This window comes from Hordeum vulgare, chromosome 2H (assembly GCF_904849725.1).
Source record: "Hordeum vulgare subsp. vulgare chromosome 2H, MorexV3_pseudomolecules_assembly, whole genome shotgun sequence".
Lineage (NCBI taxonomy): Eukaryota > Viridiplantae > Streptophyta > Magnoliopsida > Poales > Poaceae > Hordeum > Hordeum vulgare.
The window spans coordinates 5,304,034-5,323,238 of NC_058519.1; the positions used below are offsets into that span (position 1 = coordinate 5,304,034).

Below are 19,205 nucleotides of genomic sequence, written 5' to 3' on the forward strand. Positions count from 1 at the left end.
CCTAATGGTCTAACCGTGCACAATCTCTCTTGGGATATAGGTGAGTAAAAAGTTGTGCATTTCAAGAATGGGAATATGTGTTGCGATATGAAGGGATGTGTATGAGTGACGTGCCCCGTGAGTTGCTTATGTTTTTCCGAAATGTCGATTTATTTCCATTTCGAAAAATTTGGAGCAAACTCGATATGTCCTATTTTTAGGCAAGGTCATGGCAAAATTTTATATGACTTTGATGCATGCATGCATTTTATTTATAACCCTTTTGCTTGTTATACCGTGCAGCCATGAAGGTGAGTGGAAGGAAGATGGAGCAATACTTGCAATTCGCGGTGATGGACATGTATGCAATTAGTCGGATTGGGATTAGATGTATGTGTACAAGATGCAAAGAAGGAGTAATTTTGGACCCTTTTGATCATGGTAGTTTGAAGGCGCACGTGCTAATGAATGCTTTCATGGATGGATATACTCGATGGATAAGTGAATATGATGATGAGGATGCCCACATGGCAGGGAATAACGACATGGGGCTAGGCGAAGAGATGACCGATCGACAGGAAGACGATGGCGCCGGACATGGCGGCGGGGAAGAGTCCGGACACGACGATGGGGAAGAGTTCGGACATGGCGGCGGAGAAGATTCCGGATACGGCGAAGAAGAGTCTGGACATGGCGGAGAAGAGGCGACGGACACGTCGCAGTCTTTGACGCTACTAAGTTCAGTCGTGTAGGACCCTCATGTTCGAGACCTCCTTCGCAATACTTGACATTAGAAAAGCTTTAGCAGACGAACAATACGATCTAGTGCTATGCTTAGGATTGGGTCATGTCCATCACATTATTCCCCAATGATGTGATCCCGTTATCAATGATATCCAATGTCCATGATCAGGAAACCATGATCATCTATTGATCAACGAGCTAGCCAACTAGAGGCTCACTAGGGACACATTGTGATCTATATATTCACACATGTATTATGGTTTCCGGTTAATACAATTATAGCATGAATAATATACAATTATCATGAACTAGGAAATATAATAATAACCACTTTATTATTGCCTAGAATGAATAATATACAATTATCAGGAACTAGGAAATATAATAATAACCACTTTATTATTGCCTCTAGGGCATATTTCCATCAACATTTTCCTCTAATTTCTGTTGGTCAAAATATAAGAAAAGGAACATATTAAGATAAATTTTTGAGGTGTTCGACCATCATTCAACCCAATTGAGTCTAGGGTAGTGTATCCCCATTTTATTCTAAAAACAGATGACAATTTGTACTAAGAAATAAAACAACAACAATACCAAATGATGGCCAAATATTTCTTGTAACTTCCATTGATGCTTTATATAGTCTAGATCTTGGTTTAATGTGCCAACGATTTCTTCATTGCCTAGTCTCATGTTTTTCCCTTTTAGACCTGGTCATTTTTTGTTTTCAGCATCTACTCTTCTTTCACAGATGTGTCTCCATCAGTTTGCTTCGCCACTTTGGGTGGTCTCCCTCTTGGACGCCTTATAGTTTTGGAGGAGTATGCTTCTTTCTCTTTAGCCTTCATTCTTTTGTTCTTTATTTTTTGGTTCTCGTCTATTGAATCTAAGTCTGTAGAGGTGTTGATGTCCTCATCTATACAAGAACAAAGCTTTTAGTCCCAAACAAGTATAAAAAAATAAAATAGAAGTTATTACGAAGGAAATACAAATAAGATCCTTAGACTAGCTCCATGTATTATAGCCTCGTGCAGTCTATAATTTTTCAAAGGAATCCTAATGATTTTCATTATTTATTTACGCTTTTGGGAAATGAGTACAAGTAATGTATATTAGGGACGGAGGGGAATATTACATATAACTTAATATGTAATTAAAGAGATACATACACATCCAATATGGTTTTCAACAAAACCTACATAGGTTTGTACTACTCAAAACTAATTACATAATTTCTTGCAAGTATACTTGAACATTCATGTGCAAAAGTGATAAATCGATTGAAAGATCCATGTTTGATTCGGTACTTAGTGTTCAAGTTAACCTCATATAAAGATAAACTATGTATATCATACATTTATTCAGTTATATAAATCAAAGTATCTTGAATGCTTTCCAAAGCTCGGGAAAATTACATTTAAAGTTATTAGGCAACTTTAAAAAGCTCTAATTTACATGTAGCTTTTCTAACTAATGGGCCTCCTGAGACAGAACAACAGAAAGCAAATGTAAACACATTCAGGTAAAACAATCTCACACAAAACAGAGGAATGCATATAAGTATACAACAAATATTAAATGCCCACAAGATTATGTAGTAGTATGCATGAGTATTTGTTTTGCTCATTTATCTACTTGTGAAGTAACATATTTTATACTAGCACGCGCCATTTCTATTTCTCCTCAGTAACATGTGTAAACTATTTATGGTAATTTGACAAGATTGCAGAACCTAAAGGGAAAACAACTATGGAACACATGCATGTATATATAAATACCATAGCAATGTGGTGGGACGAACTTACAAAGACTTAATTTTTGCTCATTGAGATTTATATTTTCCCCACTTTTTAATCTTCTAGGTGTTGACGGACTTGCATGTGTTGTATCAGTCATCACAGTTTTCGTAAGCCTTTTGCGCAAACTCTCATGCTGCAAAAAGAAACAATGAAATATAAATATCAAATATCTATAAACATAATTTATTTATTCATTAGCATTTTGGAAGTTTAATATTGTTAATGCAATCCATTTGTTGATAAAGCTAATAATTCAAACAGTAGGATGCATTTTAAACTAATTATATATGATATACATAATATCATAACACAAAGTAGATAAAAATATGCTTTAAAATTGTGCTATTTTAAGCCACCACATTAAGAATCAAGTTGGCATGTTATGATGGCTCATATAATAGGTCAATAAACTCTACAAAGTTTCCTAAAACAATTGACACACTCGTGAAAGAAACCATAAATTCCCCCTTTGCGCATATGGTCTAACGTATAGGTAGATCAAAGTCATGCCTCTATTTTTGCAACCCAAATGTGTTTCTCATGTACATAACAACGTAATTTATGTACTAAAAAAAAGAGGGTCATTAAGTTGCACACACTAGGAAAAAATAATAACATTCTATTATAAGGCAATCTATGATAAAAATTTGAAGGAAAACAACAAGCTATACCCTTGAAGGAAAACAACAAGCTATACCCCAAAGATATAATAAAACCAAAATGTTCCATTTTTATGTCGTCGTGAAATAAACCTACGACACACTTTATTGCCTAAGTTGGTAGATATTTGTTTTTGTAAAATTAGTCAAGGAATGTACACATTTATATGATGTGAAGGCAACTCTGAAATACAGGATTGCAAAACAAACAAAAATGCAAGGATGGTTATTTGGATATAGCACATGTGTAGTATATGAAACCACACAATCACACATTAATCTTGCACGAATAAATGAAAATGTGAAATTAGAGTGATCACACAAATTCCTACATAATGAGAGGCAGAAGGATAGAATCCACGAAAATTACGTAGCATTATCAGTAGGACCCTACTTCAATAACATGAATCATAATATGAATCAAGTAAAGAACCTACAATCCTATTTAAACTGGTTTAACCGGTCTAATTATTTGAAGAATAGGGGAAATCAAATTATACGGAAACTATATCGAAAAATATTAACTACTCTAAAGTTTTGTGATGCCTTATTATTTTCACATAAAGGGTCCATAAACTTTAAAATTTTGAACAATTTGAACGGTAGTTTTTGTGAAAATATATAAATTCAAATTTAAAGAGTACAAATGCTAATAGGTATACAAATGTATGTTCTTCTAAGACAAATGAAGTTCTTAGAATGAAATATAACTTTGAAGAAATGGAAATGATGTACGAAAATTACTGATAATACATAATGTTCAAGTGCTTAGTTACCAGATCAGCACACTTCTCAAAGTTGTACAATTCATGGACACTTGTCCTTTGAACAAATGAACGTTTTGTAAGTTTTCCCGTTTCAAGGTAGCGAACTGCAGACGTCAATGTTCTGAATACATAATGGCTAACAGGATCTGTGAAGTACTGCATAACTAATAATTATTAGGACTATGAAAAGATTTAATCGAAGAACAATGGATGGATTTTGGTTTTTCTTTTTATGTACCGGGTCTTTCCTTGTTCGTTCCAATGTTTTTCTGTATACCAATTCTTTCACCCATCCATGTGGCAGCCCAGATGGGTTGAACTCCACTTCGGCAAGGATCTATAAAACAAGAGAACATATTAGGTTTGGAAACTCAAGCCATAGTATACATATAAAGTATTTATTTGGTGACAACAAGAAATACACATTATCTCGAGAGTTTGTGTCGCAGTGTCCATTGGTATCACAATTGGAGATCTTCATTTCCTTAACATAGAGTAGTACATCTTCTTTAGAAAATGCGCGTACTCCCATTGTCGGGTAAACATAAAACTGCAAATTAATAATTATGAAAGAAATTACAATCAAATAAAAGTTATCTCTTTACATGAGTAAAATATTTTCTTGAGATTCTTAATAATTCTTTGGGGCAAATGAAGGTAGCTAACTCTAATTGTCGGTTGTTTGTTTTTTGTATAACTTAACAGGCTTACCCTAATAGTGATAAATAATAGTTCTACACACGTGTACTAAGTTACCTTACACACACAAGGGGAGAGATATAGACCAAAAATATATCAAAAAACTAGTTATCAACGAAATTAACTAGTCCTAGGAATGTATCTGGCAAACATCTTCATATCTAATCATTGACCAAACTGAGAGTTCTTCATAAAAATTATAATGGTTGTGAGCATATAGGAATATTTGGAATTCCTAAAATAATAAAAAATATCATAAATTTGTTATATATCAACAGTTGGTGACCATTTAAATTATGTACATAAAGTTGAAGCTTTTAGGGGCCATTCAAAACTACCGCCTTTGGACACTGCCATGATTAACACTTTTTGCATGTGACTTCTAATCGCCAATGAATTAGCAACTCTGAACAACAAATGATTTCTTCCTAATTTTATTATCGTCCTCCTTTTGTTATACTAGATAGACAATATACTCCCTCCATCCGAAATTACTTGTCGCATAAATAGATAAAAATGGATGTATCTAGAACTAGAATACATCTAAATACATCCATTTCTATGACAAGAATTTCCGGACGGAGGGAGTATTTTATTATCAACAAAAATTGTTCGGAAAACATAGTACTAGTAAAAAAGCTGGACATACAATTTATAATTCCCATGTGATAAACAAATGATGTATATTTTATATTATGTCACATGAGGAAAGATATCTAAACCTTTGGCGACCCTTCTTGATACCATATCCACTTAAAGGCTTGGATATTCATGTGAACAAATTAGTAATTATGAAAAATATTTTCACAAAAGAAAACTTGGATTAAGATTGACACTTTCTAGGAAATAATTCATTATGAATAGAGAGAGTACTTTCAAGGAAAAAAGGTGAAAAGTCTACCTTGTACATCTTGTCCATGTTCTCTCCGCCCGCTCTGATCTCAACCAACCACCCCTTTGGAAGCCATTCATGTGATTTCTGCAAATCATGATATAACAACACATGGATCATGGATATGGAATGTTATATGTTTAAACACACACACACACAGATATATTAACAAAACATATCATGATATAACAACACATAGATATTAACAAAACATACATAAAGCATGCTATGAGCAACCGAATCATTGGCTTCTATGTAATGCTCATCCATCTCAGAGAAAAGGTAGTTCAAGACCTCGGACTTCATCCTGAATCTCACCCCAGACACTGGACAAATGTAATACTGGAAATACACAAAAGCAGCAAAAAATTAGATATTTTCAGTAAACAAAACAATACAACAAAAACTTAAAATAACATTAGAGCATGAACACATGTTAAATATATCTAATATCATGTATGTCTGCATTTATTTGGTTGTATATAACATACCTGATAGAGAGCACCATCATCACCACGTCTGACCTCCATGATCCAACCATCTGGTAGCCAATCTGGTGGCTCCACCACAACATCTTCCATCTTCCCCTTGACATCCTCGAGTAGTTTCACTTCCTCAACATCCGAGATCCAGTCTTCCATTCCTAGAATTGCAAAAATTAATCTCTTCCTTCTCTTTCAACTCCTCAAAGATAGACCACCATAACATCATTCCTTGGCCCTCAGTTGTAACCACCCACACACTCCCATGGAAACGATATGCAAACCCATGCTCTCCTAGCTAAACTCTGTATATGGACTTCTCTAGAAACAAACTCACTGTCAAGACTTTAGCTTCCAAAAAATTGAAGTGCTAGATTCTGGATATCCTTATGATGAAGCATGAAGTTATATCCCACCCACAAAGACAGATGAGAGGCTGGATTTGATCAACCAAATAAGAAGTCAAAACAAACACCCTAGACATGTGTAGTCTTTTTGTGTGCAACTCTGGTGCGAAAATCCAAATATAGATACTATAGAACTCTCACGAGGCTGTATCAAATACTCCCTCCGTCCCAAAATAACTGTCTCAAGCTAAGTACAACTTTGTACTAGAGCTAGTACAAAGTTGAGACACTTATTTTAGGACGGAGGGAGTACTATACAGCAGATTAATTAATGCACTAGTGTAGGCCCGGTTGATTATTGATCCAAGAGTTGGTTTTCCTGCCAAAGTAGCATCGCTCCTCCACGAAAATGGCAAATGGAGCCCGTCCTCCATGGAGGACTTTCAAAAAAAAATATTTTAGGTTCATTAAATGAAAATTAAAAAGAACATTTATGCTTTAAGAAAAATTGATTTTTTTTACATACGCAAATACATATACAACATGTTCAGGACAAATTTCATAACAATATATATTCGTATGTAACTTATATAAAAAAACAAATACATAAATGAAAAGGGGATTTTGTTATTTTTGTACAGCTTTGCAAACAAGCTTCTTTCTATAAACGCCACCTCCGCTACCGCTACACAGATCGGATCACCACGGCAACCAAAGCCGGTAGCAAACTCCATCGACCACAGGATGACAGCCGTGCGCTCTATCAAACCATCCGTCCATCACCACCCAAATCCGAACCACTAAAAATAAAATTCTAGTAAAAGGTGGTGGATTTTTTTTGGTTTGCAAACCTTGGGTCGGCGTCGGGGACGCCATTGAATCGCTATGTGGAGAGGACCACCAGGCGGTCGATTATCGCCGCCGCCTGCCGTTACCCGACGCTCTCGCTTGGCGGTGTGCCGTGGAGAGGACCACAAACGACGACGAGGTGATGAGACAAGACGCGAGGTGGCTGGAGGCTGGTTGTGGGTGGCGGAATTGCTTGGGGAACTCGGTCGGCGCTATATATATGCTTCCAGGTTCCGGCCGGGAGGAAAAGGTAAATCGCTTCCGCCGCCGTCTTGTCCTGGCCCTAGATGTTCCATCGGAAGGTGGAGAGGGGGTTGTAGGAAACGGAGTCTAGGGTTGAGAAATCCAAAACTCGGTAGGTGGTTGAAATTTGAAAATGGGAAGACATTGATTTATTTGCATCCTATAATTGGTATAACTTTAATTTGGAGATATTCCAAAGATATATACAAGGATACGCATGATTCCAATACTTGCCTTTTGCAATTAAGGAAAAAAATATTTATTAGAGGCCGTGTACTGGGATGTCAGCCTACACACACAAGCGTTCTACCTAGGTGAGCAAAAACGTGTTGTGGAGCATAAGATCTTGAGGGCGAGTAGTAGAGCGAAGAACTCGACGGCGAGCACCGTCGGCGACCACCAGCATCATCACCTCGGGTAGCGTTTGTCAATTAATGGTGGTACGTCGTCTGTTCCCGATGGAATCGACTTATCACGCATTCAATTTACGCATCGCGCAATAGGCATCCAATGTACCTCTCGGGTTCGACTCGGTACTCGATTTAGGAAAATCCAAATAGGGTAGAGTACGGTTTTCACTTGGGGGGGGGGGGGGGTAAATGGATCTTACATCCATGGACATCCACACCAATAAACACTACATCCTGCTCGTGACGATCCTGTAGGAGCTTGGAGGATCGGTAGAATTGAGGCTTGTAATCACCGACCTCCAAGGGCAGTTAAGGTCGTTGGGTCAGGTGCCCTAACCACCATCTTCGCCGCTTTGGCGTTGCCAGTGTCCAAAGGCCCGACTGATTCGCCATTGGCAACATCCACCATCTCCTCCTCCTCTTCATCCTCTAGAACGTTGGTGGTGGATGCCACCGTGATGTCCGACTGGTCATCATGAGCCTTGACAAGCCTATATTTGGCACATCTGGCTCTCTTACCTGGACCGGCCGACTCGGCCTCGTTCATCGCCTTCCATAATATGTCCACTAACATAACGCCTTGATTGTGTCAGGTATCAGCCTCTTCAACTCCGTCTTCTTCGCCTTCAACGGCATAACGTCAACCTCTTTATGCATCTCATCCACGCTCTTGAACCAAGAGCACACCTCCATGATCTTTGCGAAATGTGTGCTTTCATCGAGCGAGCATCCAAGGAGGAATGCCTACATCCAGAGTCATTTGGGAAGGGGTTCATGGACACATTAAGCACTTGGACACAATGAGCCAAACAGAGTTCTTGGACACATTGAGCACTTGATATGGACCTAACACAAGGAGGTTGTTTTTCACCAATATTTAATTTAACCAATATCACGCCACAGATCAAGTCCCCGACTGTCTACTACAACAATATTTGTCCGGCTCCGACGAGGGAGGGACAATGACGGTGGCACATCTTCGGCTCCTTTCAGCGCTTATAGTCATTGTTAGGTGGTCAACAGACCTGGTTGTAACTTTTGTTACTTCTGGTGTTCTCCGTACATCTGTGACAGATGATGAAAGCACCGGAGGTTTCTCCTGCAAAGAAAACATCTCATTTCAGAGAAATATAAACATATGTCCACTCTATTTTTTTATTCTTTCTGCATGAAGTGTCCACTCTTGAAGAGCTGCATTGAGAACCCACTTACATGTTCCGTGCCAATACATCTGATGCATTCCTACGCACAACGCTCGGTCAAAAAGCTGCTGAGACACAGTTCCTCTAACGGCTTGTGTCTCTCTGACGGCAAGTTTTTGTGATTTCTGTTTCCTCCAAGCTGCAAACCAGAATATGCATCCCACATGACGTGCACCGTACCTACCAATATCTCTCATTGCATCCAAACTTTTCCCAAAAATCTAAAAACTCCCATTGCAGTTGTGTTATCTGTGAAGGACATATACATTTGCCTCTAATTTCCTCTGGTCCAAATCCCATGCACAGAAGCTCGAAGAAAATGAAAATGTCACCAGACGAGTACACTTGATTTAAACCATCACATTCACATGGCAGCAATTCCAACTTAAGCATTTGCGACTTTGTACTTGATCATTACATTACCCAGTCTGGAAACAAGAAACAATACCAGGACACGGTTCATTGAAAGAAAAGCGGCATGGTTAAGTTAAGGATTCATCGACGCAAAACGGTAGAGATGGTGAAACGGTATGCTATGGAACCATGGATAGATGGCCTCATACTACTTGGCATAGTTTCTCAAACTGTAACTGTAAGCAAAGTAACCCGATATGCGATCTGGCACCATCCTTCTATATATATATATAACCCGTACGTCGACCTGCTGTTTGTGATGTGGTGTCGCGCCCTACAGGTTTCGCCTTAGCTATCTACTTCTGTCCTATAGAGCAGGTGAGCTGGATCAATCTGCGGTCTCGGTGATGAGCTCCTTGAGCACGTGTTTTAGGCCATTCATCTTCCTCCGAGCTCTCTGCGGGACCATTTTCATGGGAAAAAGGTTAGCATCTGATCGATACGGCATTCCTCCCTGGGGGAATCGTGTTTGTTTACCTTCTGAACCTTCGCGATTTTGATTTCAGCGTCGTTGAGCTGAGTACCAACTCTGCTCTCGGCTTGTTGGAGGAGCTTCTTGTGTGATGCTTCTGTTGATGCAATCATACAAGAAAACCGTGGCTCAGTGGTAATTCAGGTAAGGCCAAACGGTTAGAGAGAGAAACAAAGCATTTAAACAGATTTCTTCTAGTGGCTGCTGTATGATGATTTATTCCATTTGCCTCTTAACAATAATAACAGTGAGCGAAAAACTATAATTATTTAAATTAAAAGAACCTTCACTTATGACTATTTCTTCTAATCATGTGTCAATGGAGATTGGGCAATCATTCTTTTCAATTAAAAAGAACATCCGGTTTAACCACATTATTCGGCAAGAAACTTCATGCATGAAACAATGTTGGAATCTTATGTGCGGGATCAGTTATTATGACATAAAGCTTGCAATCTATAATCAAAGTGCTCCAATGGTGATACTTCATAAGGCTCCGTTTTGACAAAGGTTAACATGATTCCACATTTTTGGGAGTCCGTGCAGAGTATCAGTTTGTAATAAATAGTGCAGCGAGTAATTATGTATTTCCTTTGCATTTGGCAAGAGCAATGTCTGAAGTTAAACTTACTTTGCTTCTCAGCTACTCCCTTAAGTTCTGAATGATAGGCCTCAAGTTCCTCGAGAGAGTTCTTGCAACCAAGCAACTGCTGATTAACCTCCTCCTTAAACTTCTCATGAAGAACCCGTAACTGTTCTTGTTGCTCTGAAACCACAAGACATAGAGGACCAGGTTAATATCATTTGAGTAACTAAAATTGATTCCAAGAGAAACAACACAGGACATGCAAGAAGACAAGGTGCCTTACTAACAAAACAGGCAACTAACTTGGGTCATGCCTAACGAACTTGTGGTGTGGCATGGTTAGCATACCAACCAAAAAAGGCTCTAACCCTACATATATGCATAAACAGTAGAAAGTCCAAAGAGCAGAAGATAGTAAATAAGAAATAACCATACCAGATTGGATAACTGCTGCCAGATTCAAAGAAATGGTGTACTAATTTTTTTCTCAAATAATCTTTTCATGGCACTGATTTTATGCTTCAGTATTCAGACAATGGAAGTGATTCAAGAACAAAATCAACCTATTTAAGCTTAGGTTTTTTTTAGATGAAGGGGGGGGGGGGGGGGGGGGGGTCTTTCATATGCAAACATTCATGTTATTGTGTTTTCTTGAAGTTTAGGATATGCCCGGCCTACATAACATACAGGAACCCGATCATGACTAACTTTATATGACTGCTCTGCTACTCATTGAAGTAGTAAATTGCTCGATCTGAATAATCCGAATAGGTGAAGTATGAGTGGAACAATGGATCAAAACACCAGTACATCACGTCTATATAGATACTGCTTTCTGAACAGTTTCTGGCAAATGGGTCTCATTGTCATAAAACTCATGATTCACAATATTAATTTCTGCAGTGACACAACATAGACTGTACCTTCAAATGTTGAGTTTAGTCGCTTCCTTTTAGATTTTCCTGCATTGACCAGCTTATCCCTGAAAGTACAGTTGAATGCATCAAAAAAAGCTGCACCTCTGATATACTCCCTCCGTCCCAAAATAACTGTCTTAACTTTGTACTAGAGCTAGTACAAAGTTGTACTAAGCTTAAGACACTTATTTTGGGATGGAGGGAGTATGTGATACTTATATAACAAGCCTAGATATACAATTAGGTGTGCATATGCAGATAAGATGTAGTTTTTTCGGTAACACCAGCAAAGATCTTACACATCATCCTGCATCTGCACCTCAACTCCCTCGAGGTGCTGGCGAATTATCTCTCCAGTAGCTGACAGTATCTCAGAACTTCTATTTCTTGTTTCAGACTTGATCTTGGTTTGAAACCTTCCCAGCACCAGCAGTAACTCATCAAAAGCCCTGGTTACAATCAAGAAATGAAATTCGACCAACCAACAATATCAGATATGTATTTCTTTATACAGCCTAAACCAAACCTGGTTAGATAGTCATCTGGACATTGCACTGGTTCTTTCTCTGACATTATAGTTTCTTCTGTTCCTGAATGAATAAGTAATGACATATTAGTTATGAACTGCAACCCGTTAAATGAACGCAAAAAGGTAATCAACTTTACCAGAAGTGGCAAAAGGAACAGGCGAAGGTAAGCGCCGTTTGGCTCTTTTACCATCACGTGATTTCCTATCCAATTTTAATGGAGGAGATTTATCAGGGCTATCTACATCTGAAAGCCATTTGCGAGATTTATATCCTGCACACAGAGAACCAATTATAAATAAGCAACACATCACAGGTAAACAATTTTTGGATATATATAACATAGTGTAATTTATACATCTCCAACGGCATGAGGGGAAAGATTGGCTCACGTTACTAATTTTCCAGAACTAAAGTGGTCAAAATACTAAACTTAAAGCAAGCAAAAAACACTAATGAAACACATTTGAAGTAGCATGCATGCACAAGACAGAATATGCCGCATGTTGCTTCTATTCCATTTGAATGGCTTCTCATGAGCAAGGACTTCATACAATAGTTAAGAGCGAGTGTACCGTCTTAGCACATCAGCAATCATGGCAGTACATTTGGAGAGCCTTAACCTTAAAGCCACAGCAGGACTGAGTCTGGCACTGATAGTGCTTCATCAATGATTGCTATGAAAATTTTGTGGAAACAGAGCTGATGCAACAGTAGGACTATTGGACATGGTTAAAAAAAGACATGCCTAGGCTCTGTGTGATAGCAAAACGCATAGCGCATGATTGCGCTTAAGCGTACACTTTCGTTAGAAAAGCACAAGGTGGTGGTGAAACGCACAATTAACGCCTAATTTGCTATTGGATGCTCTGACCCCCAATGTTTAAATATTTTTTCAGGAAACGGGCAGAAGCTCTTCCAATAGTGTTTAACTGGTAATGGACGCATAGAGAAACAATCGATTTATATATGTAAATACATAGAGAAGAATGTGTTCTAGTACATGAGTACTGTCCTCGTGCAGAACAAAATGGCTAGTACTCTGTAAACTAACACTGTCACCTTCGGTTCTACAAATGTGGCAATAAATCTGAAAGGGACAAAACATACTCTAGAAAACTATTGTTTTGCTTGTATAAAGTATCAATGTGTATTGAAAGTTCCAAAGTTGATATTCTGACCTTTCCCAAAGCTTGGAACAGAAATTTGAGCCGTTTCATCTTCAGTTGGCAAAATGGGTGAAAGATCTGGTTGCTTTTTGTTCTCTCTTTCTTCTGAAGAATTGGGAGATTCACTTTTAGGTAACTCATAGGTTTTATCCATCCCATCCTGGATATCAGTAGTACATGAATGAGTGACAAACAGATAGAGTTACTCTGTTACATGAGTATAGACAAAATAAATTTTACTATGGCTGTGAAATGATTCATAGATGTGGAAAGCGTACCGATGGCTCAGATCCTGGATCAGAAGCATAGGAACTTGATCTTGACCTGTTCACACTTTTTGGATACTTGGGGCTGTATGTGTCATCATGTAGCACTTTAGTCGCAAAAGTAGGACTTGCAAAGTGATCTCCCATGTCTCTGAATCTGTCTGCCAATGGACTGGCAAACTTCTCTCCAAGTTTACCATTTATCTGGGGACTTGCCTCATTGTCCCATGGGTACATTTTTGCTTCAGGTGATGGACTAGCAGCACCAGATGGTTTACCATTTATCTGGGGACTTGCCTCATTGTCCCATGGGTACATTTTCGGTTCAGGTGATGGACTAGCAGCGCCAGATGGTTTACCATTTATCTGGGGACTTGCCTCATTGCCCCGTGGGTACATTTTCGGTTCAGGTGATGGACTGGCAGCTGCAGCACCAGATGGTGGCGACTTCAAATTATTTCCCACTGGTTTATGTGCCTGAGGGCTTCTGACTGAAGCTTTGCTCAAATTAGAATTCTCCTTCCGGTGCGGCACTGAAGAATAATTTTCCTTGCTCTTTGATGAAATTTTCTGCGAAGAGAGCTTATCTTCACCCTCATTCAGTGTCTTGGGCAGCAACTTCTCTGACAACTGCATCTTCTGAGGCCCAACTTTAGCCATTCCATTCAGCCGTTTCTCCCTTGTAGGGCTTCTAGAACGGCTCTCAGCAGTTTTTCCAGTTCGGGACAAAGAGGAAAGGGAGGTGGTTTTCTCTCCCTTATTCTCTGATGGTGCATTTCTAGAAGATAGCTGTCCTCTAGCATCCTGTGTGATCTTGTCAGAAATCGTGTCAGAACAATGGACCTTCTTAAGCTCTGCTTTAGCCTTCCTACTTGAGCTTCTAAGATTTCTCAAGCAGCCAGAGTTACCATTTGCAGATTTCCCCACGGTTTTGGGTGTGCATTTCTCATCAAAAACAAACACGCTGTCCAGTTTTTTCTGCTTGGGTGCAGAACGTGAAGTAGGCAATGGTTTCTTTGCACTCTGGCTCTTATCCTGCTTCTTGGAGGCTGCTGGTGCTTTCTTGCGACCCAAGTTGCGAGTAACAGGCCTTATTTCAACTACTTGTGGAGTATCAGAATCTGACTCAATTGGATCAGAGGATGGTTTGCTCTTTGCATAGGTAGCTGTTTGACAGTTGAGCAGATCAGGTGTCTTGATAATATCAGGAAAACGTGATGTGTAAACCTTCTTGATCCCTAAAGATGGTACATTGGTGGTTAGACTTTTAGGCTGGTCAGGTGTCTCAATGTCTTCAAGGTTTGGTGAAGCAACAGCCTGCTTGGTCTGTGATGTGCCAAGAATCCCCCACAGCTTCATCCTGAGAACTTCACTGTTGGGCTTGGTCTTATCTGCAGATTCCACTTGGCACTTTCCTTGTGAATTCACAAAGGCTGTCTTCTGCAGTTGGTCAAGCTGGCTGCCTTGTTCTTTTCTTGTTCCAAAGGAAAAGGTTCCGGTTTGCTCACGTGCATGGTCATCAGGTTGTGATAGAGAACCCCTAACATGGGCGGCTTCAGGTGCCTCTGTAGCAGATCCGCCATGGTTTGCAGCTTCTTGTGAGACCCGGAGTGAAGCATTATGACCTTTCGCTTTTGGGGGTCTAGATCTTCCATCAGTTCCTTGAGATGGGTTCCTCTCGAATGCAGGGGCAGCAGCAGCAGCAGCAGCAGCATCTCTGCTTCCTGATACAGAGCCTGTCCTTGGAATAGGGATGCCAATTGATACCTTAGGAAATTTACCAGATGGATACTGGTTGCTGGCCAAACTCCAGTAATCACTTGATGCAGCCTAGACACATGATAATGCATGAGTTGTTAAATAGCACTAGTGTGAAACAGGAAGCACGTCCTACAATTTAGCACAGGAAGGAAGTTGCTACTCACTTTCTGCATATTCGGCAGCACGATCTCCGTCATTGCAGCTTCCGGGATAATAATAGACCAAATTAACCAGAGTTAAAGCTGGTAAACAGGAGAAGAATAGCGTTAGGTAATGTTCCACCAATGTTAAAAGCATCTTTTATTTAGGATGAAATTAAGCTCCACAGCGATGTATAAATATAATATATGCTATAAACCATGCCTGAGACTGAGACCAGATTTAGAAACGAACATTAACACAGAAAACAGAAAGTGTGCAAGATACTCTTGTCAAGTGTAACTTATGCCAGGTCTGAATTGCTACATATGCAGTAGTAATTAAAACGAGTCAAATGGAATCGGCTGCTAGCTGAGAGCAAGAGCATACCAACCAGATGAGACTTATCCTAGCCTGAGGAATACCAGCTAGGATAGGACTCACTAGCCCCTTGCAAGCATATTTGAATCAATGGCAGATTAGAAGTGACAGGCGCAATGAAACTGCGTTATACACATTGGGCTAAACGTGGTCTAAGCATTCAGAGATCGTCCTCCGATCCACAGGCAATATATGACATACAGCTTGGGCCGTCAGATAACTTATAACTCGGGAAAACGCTGGGCCAAAGCAATGCTAGTGACACTGACGCATTTGCAAGGCTTGCGGCAGCCAGCCTAACCTGACCCAACCCAACCCAACCCAACCCAACCGCGTGTACGGAAGCACTCCAACAAGGAGATCCATGGAAGATGTATCACCAGATCGGGCGCTTGATTGAGCAGCAACGAACTGAATATGGAACCGAGCGAACCATGCACGGCCAGATCAGACGACGTGGGCGGGCAAGACAAATTCGCGCGCGACGCGATCGGGGCGAAACCGCAGCATGCAGATCAGGAAAGGAAGTCCACTGGCGCGCCCGCGCGCCTGTAAACCCTAGTGAAACCTTGCGCGCGGGAGACCGTGGTGCGCGAACCGGGGCCAGTCGAGCCCACGGGGGAGTGGGAAACCGGTACCTCGGGTTCGACGGGTGTCTCCGGCGTCGACGTACGGCCGGTCCGCGCTCGTCCGCGCGCGGGGAACCTTGGCGGCTCCCGCGGTGGGCTCGTGCGGCGCTCGGCGGGGAGGCGGGGGCCTCGATCTGGGCCTGGATGGGCAGCTTCTTAGCGGCGTCTGGCCGGTGGTGGCGTCTGGCCGGTGGAGGCGGTGGCGGAGGTCGGCGGAGGGAGGGCTAGGGTTTGGTGGAGAATTGAGGATGGAGGAGGGAATTCAAAATTGAGGTCGCGGTCGCAGGGCAGGAGAGGAGGGACGACTGATTTCAGCGCAGTGGTTCGTTCGGCTTATATCCTTCACACACACACACACTGCTGGCCCATCGGCCCGACGGATGAACCCCACACATACTTACAAGACACAAGGCCCACGCAAACACAAGGCCCACGCAAGCTCCCTCCCTCCCTCCTTGTCTTCACAAGTGGGTCCAATATCCTTTTCAAATAAGCAAATGCTTCTTCTTCTTCTTTTTTGCGGGTGAAACAAGCAAATACTTCCTCCGTTTTTAAATATAAGTCATTTTAGAGGTTTCGCTAGCGGACTACGTACAAAGCAAAATAAATTAATCTACACTCTAAAACATGTTTATATGCATCCGTATGTGATCTGTTAGTGAAACATTTAAAAAGATTTATATTTAGGAACGGAGGAAGGAGGGGAGAGAAGAAGGCACGGGACGATTGGTTTGATTCCTTCGATTTGGTAGCCCGCATCAGCACAGTGGTTCGGCTTATATCCTTCACACACTCATTGCTCGCCCAAGGGCCCGACGGCTGAACCCCGCACTTACTTACAAGGCACAAGGCCCATGCAAACACGAGGGACACTGGTCCATTCATATTTTTTGAATTCAAGTGCAAGCTCCTCTCACCGACGCGGGCTACTTTGGTGTCTCCTTGTCTTCACACATGGGTCCAACATCCTTTTAAATTATGTAAATTCATGCATCGTCACATGTGGAACTAGCAACCTTGTAAGAGACATATAAACTAATGTATTTTACTCACATATCGGTATCATAAATAAATAAATAATACACTACTTGCAAGTGAGACCAATTTTTCGTAATTGTAAAAGAAACAAATAACAAATGCAAAAGAGTGGCCTCAACTCAAAATTGATCCTGGTTTTAGTTTCTCTTCCCAACCTACTATGTTCATTTAAAATTCTTTGGCATTGCATACCTCTCTTTTTGCTATCTTTTTAAATCCTAAATCACGCAACAACCACATGGACACTTAACGTTATTTGACTACCTCAAGCCAACGGATCTGTGGCGATGCACGGGTATCGTGCTAGTCTATCTAAAGGCATGTCAACTCTGAACCCCCTTCCATGGTAGCAGTGATGACAGTACCCTTCCCGAAGAACCGGGACTAATTGGTGAAATTGGAAAATGATGATGGATTATCTCGTGGTCTTCCCAAGTAGAAGATTGTATAGTTAGATCACACCAACGAATGTGCATTTTTACTAATGATTCATTACATCTCTTGATGGTCCTTCTCTCCAGCAATTCTTATGGAGTGACACCACGTATGTTTAACCATGGTGCAGTTTAGCGACATTAGTGAATACTTGAGTGTGGTCTGGAACATGAGTATTAAGTTGAGAAACATAAAACACAAGGTGAAACATGCTTGTAGCTGGTAACTCCAATCAATAAGCAGCTGGATCAATTCTTTCCAGAATGGTAAAGAGTCCAAAGAACTCCATGGAGAGCTTTGGAAAAAGTTTTATGTCCACAGAAGTCTGAGCATAGGGTTGAAGGTGAAAAATGCATAGTATTGGTGCCTCTCTTGCGGTCAATTGTCCAACTCAGCATGTGTGCCATGGAATGGTTGTGATAGTTGCCCCCAAATTAGGCTCATGACCATAGATGGCCTTGAAAGGAGTACACCCCCAATGAAGAATGAAAGGTTGTGTTGTACCATAGTTTTGCTAAGAGTAACCATTGAGCCCACTATTTGGGAGTGTCATGTACAACACACCTCAAATACATTTTCAAACATTGATTGACTCTCTCATTCTAACCATATGTTTGAGGATGATAAGTAGTAGACACGTGAATTTTGTGCCCTGCAGTTTGAATAATTCCTTCTACAAAATTCTAGTGAAGAGGAGCTTCAGAAGAAGGAGCGAAAGGTGTCATCTATGCTTGAACATCTATAACACCTCATCAACAACATCCTTGGTAGCATTAACAAAGGGAAGATTTGTATGATCTGGATTGTGTAGATGCTATGTGTGAAGAACTGAACAACTCCATCGCAACAAAGTTTGGACTCTTGTGGAAAGGCCAAAGGAAAATCTTAATGTCATTGGGACCAAGTCAAGAGCAAGCAAGATGAGCATGGGAAAGTCACTAGAAACACGGCAATGTTAGTAGCACAAGAATTCCTCCAAATTGACTGTTTGGATTTTTATGAAACCTTTGCCCCCGTTGCATGTTTTTAGTCCATTCGTATCTTGCTTGCATATGCATCTCATCATGATTTCAAATTATTTCAAATAAATGCTAAGAGTGCATTTCTTAATGGTCATCTTAAGGAGTTGGTGTATCTCAGGCGACCTCCTGGTTTCAAAAACCCCTCCCAATCACGTTATGAACTTCATAAGGCACTTGATGGACTAAAACAAGCGCTACGTGACTGGTATGATCACCTTACAGCGTTCTTATGCAAGAAGGGAACTGAGGTCGGGTTAATAGATTCCATTGTATTTATGAAGAGTGTAAAAGGAGAGTTGTTTGTTTATGAAAAATATGTTGATGACATTATGGATCTACTAACAATGCTATAAATGTTGAGTTTGAAAATCTTAT

General features: G+C 40.4%; 2 protein-coding genes across 2 annotated transcripts; both read right to left on the minus strand.

Annotated features, from left to right (window-relative positions):
- Positions 1 to 1,144: 1,144 nt before the first annotated feature.
- Positions 1,145 to 7,526, minus strand: LOC123429058. Its single transcript, XM_045113119.1, has 9 exons — positions 7,223 to 7,526; positions 6,034 to 6,185; positions 5,759 to 5,884; positions 5,552 to 5,629; positions 4,376 to 4,501; positions 4,190 to 4,288; positions 3,961 to 4,107; positions 2,532 to 2,658; positions 1,145 to 1,642 (listed from the first exon to the last, which is right to left on the minus strand). The coding sequence occupies exons 1-9, from the start codon at positions 7,245 to 7,247 to the stop codon at positions 1,461 to 1,463; spliced, it is 1,062 nt and encodes a 353-aa protein (XP_044969054.1). The 5' UTR covers positions 7,248 to 7,526; the 3' UTR covers positions 1,145 to 1,460.
- A 1,894-nt stretch (positions 7,527 to 9,420) lies between these two features.
- On the minus strand, positions 9,421 to 16,643 carry LOC123431518 (meiosis-specific protein PAIR3-like). Its single transcript, XM_045115337.1, has 11 exons — positions 16,345 to 16,643; positions 15,352 to 15,429; positions 13,439 to 15,256; positions 13,173 to 13,320; positions 12,131 to 12,265; positions 11,991 to 12,054; positions 11,764 to 11,913; positions 11,471 to 11,529; positions 10,593 to 10,727; positions 9,967 to 10,058; positions 9,421 to 9,886 (listed from the first exon to the last, which is right to left on the minus strand). The coding sequence occupies exons 2-11, from the start codon at positions 15,382 to 15,384 to the stop codon at positions 9,818 to 9,820; spliced, it is 2,703 nt and encodes a 900-aa protein (XP_044971272.1). The 5' UTR covers positions 15,385 to 15,429; positions 16,345 to 16,643; the 3' UTR covers positions 9,421 to 9,817.
- Positions 16,644 to 19,205: the final 2,562 nt, after the last annotated feature.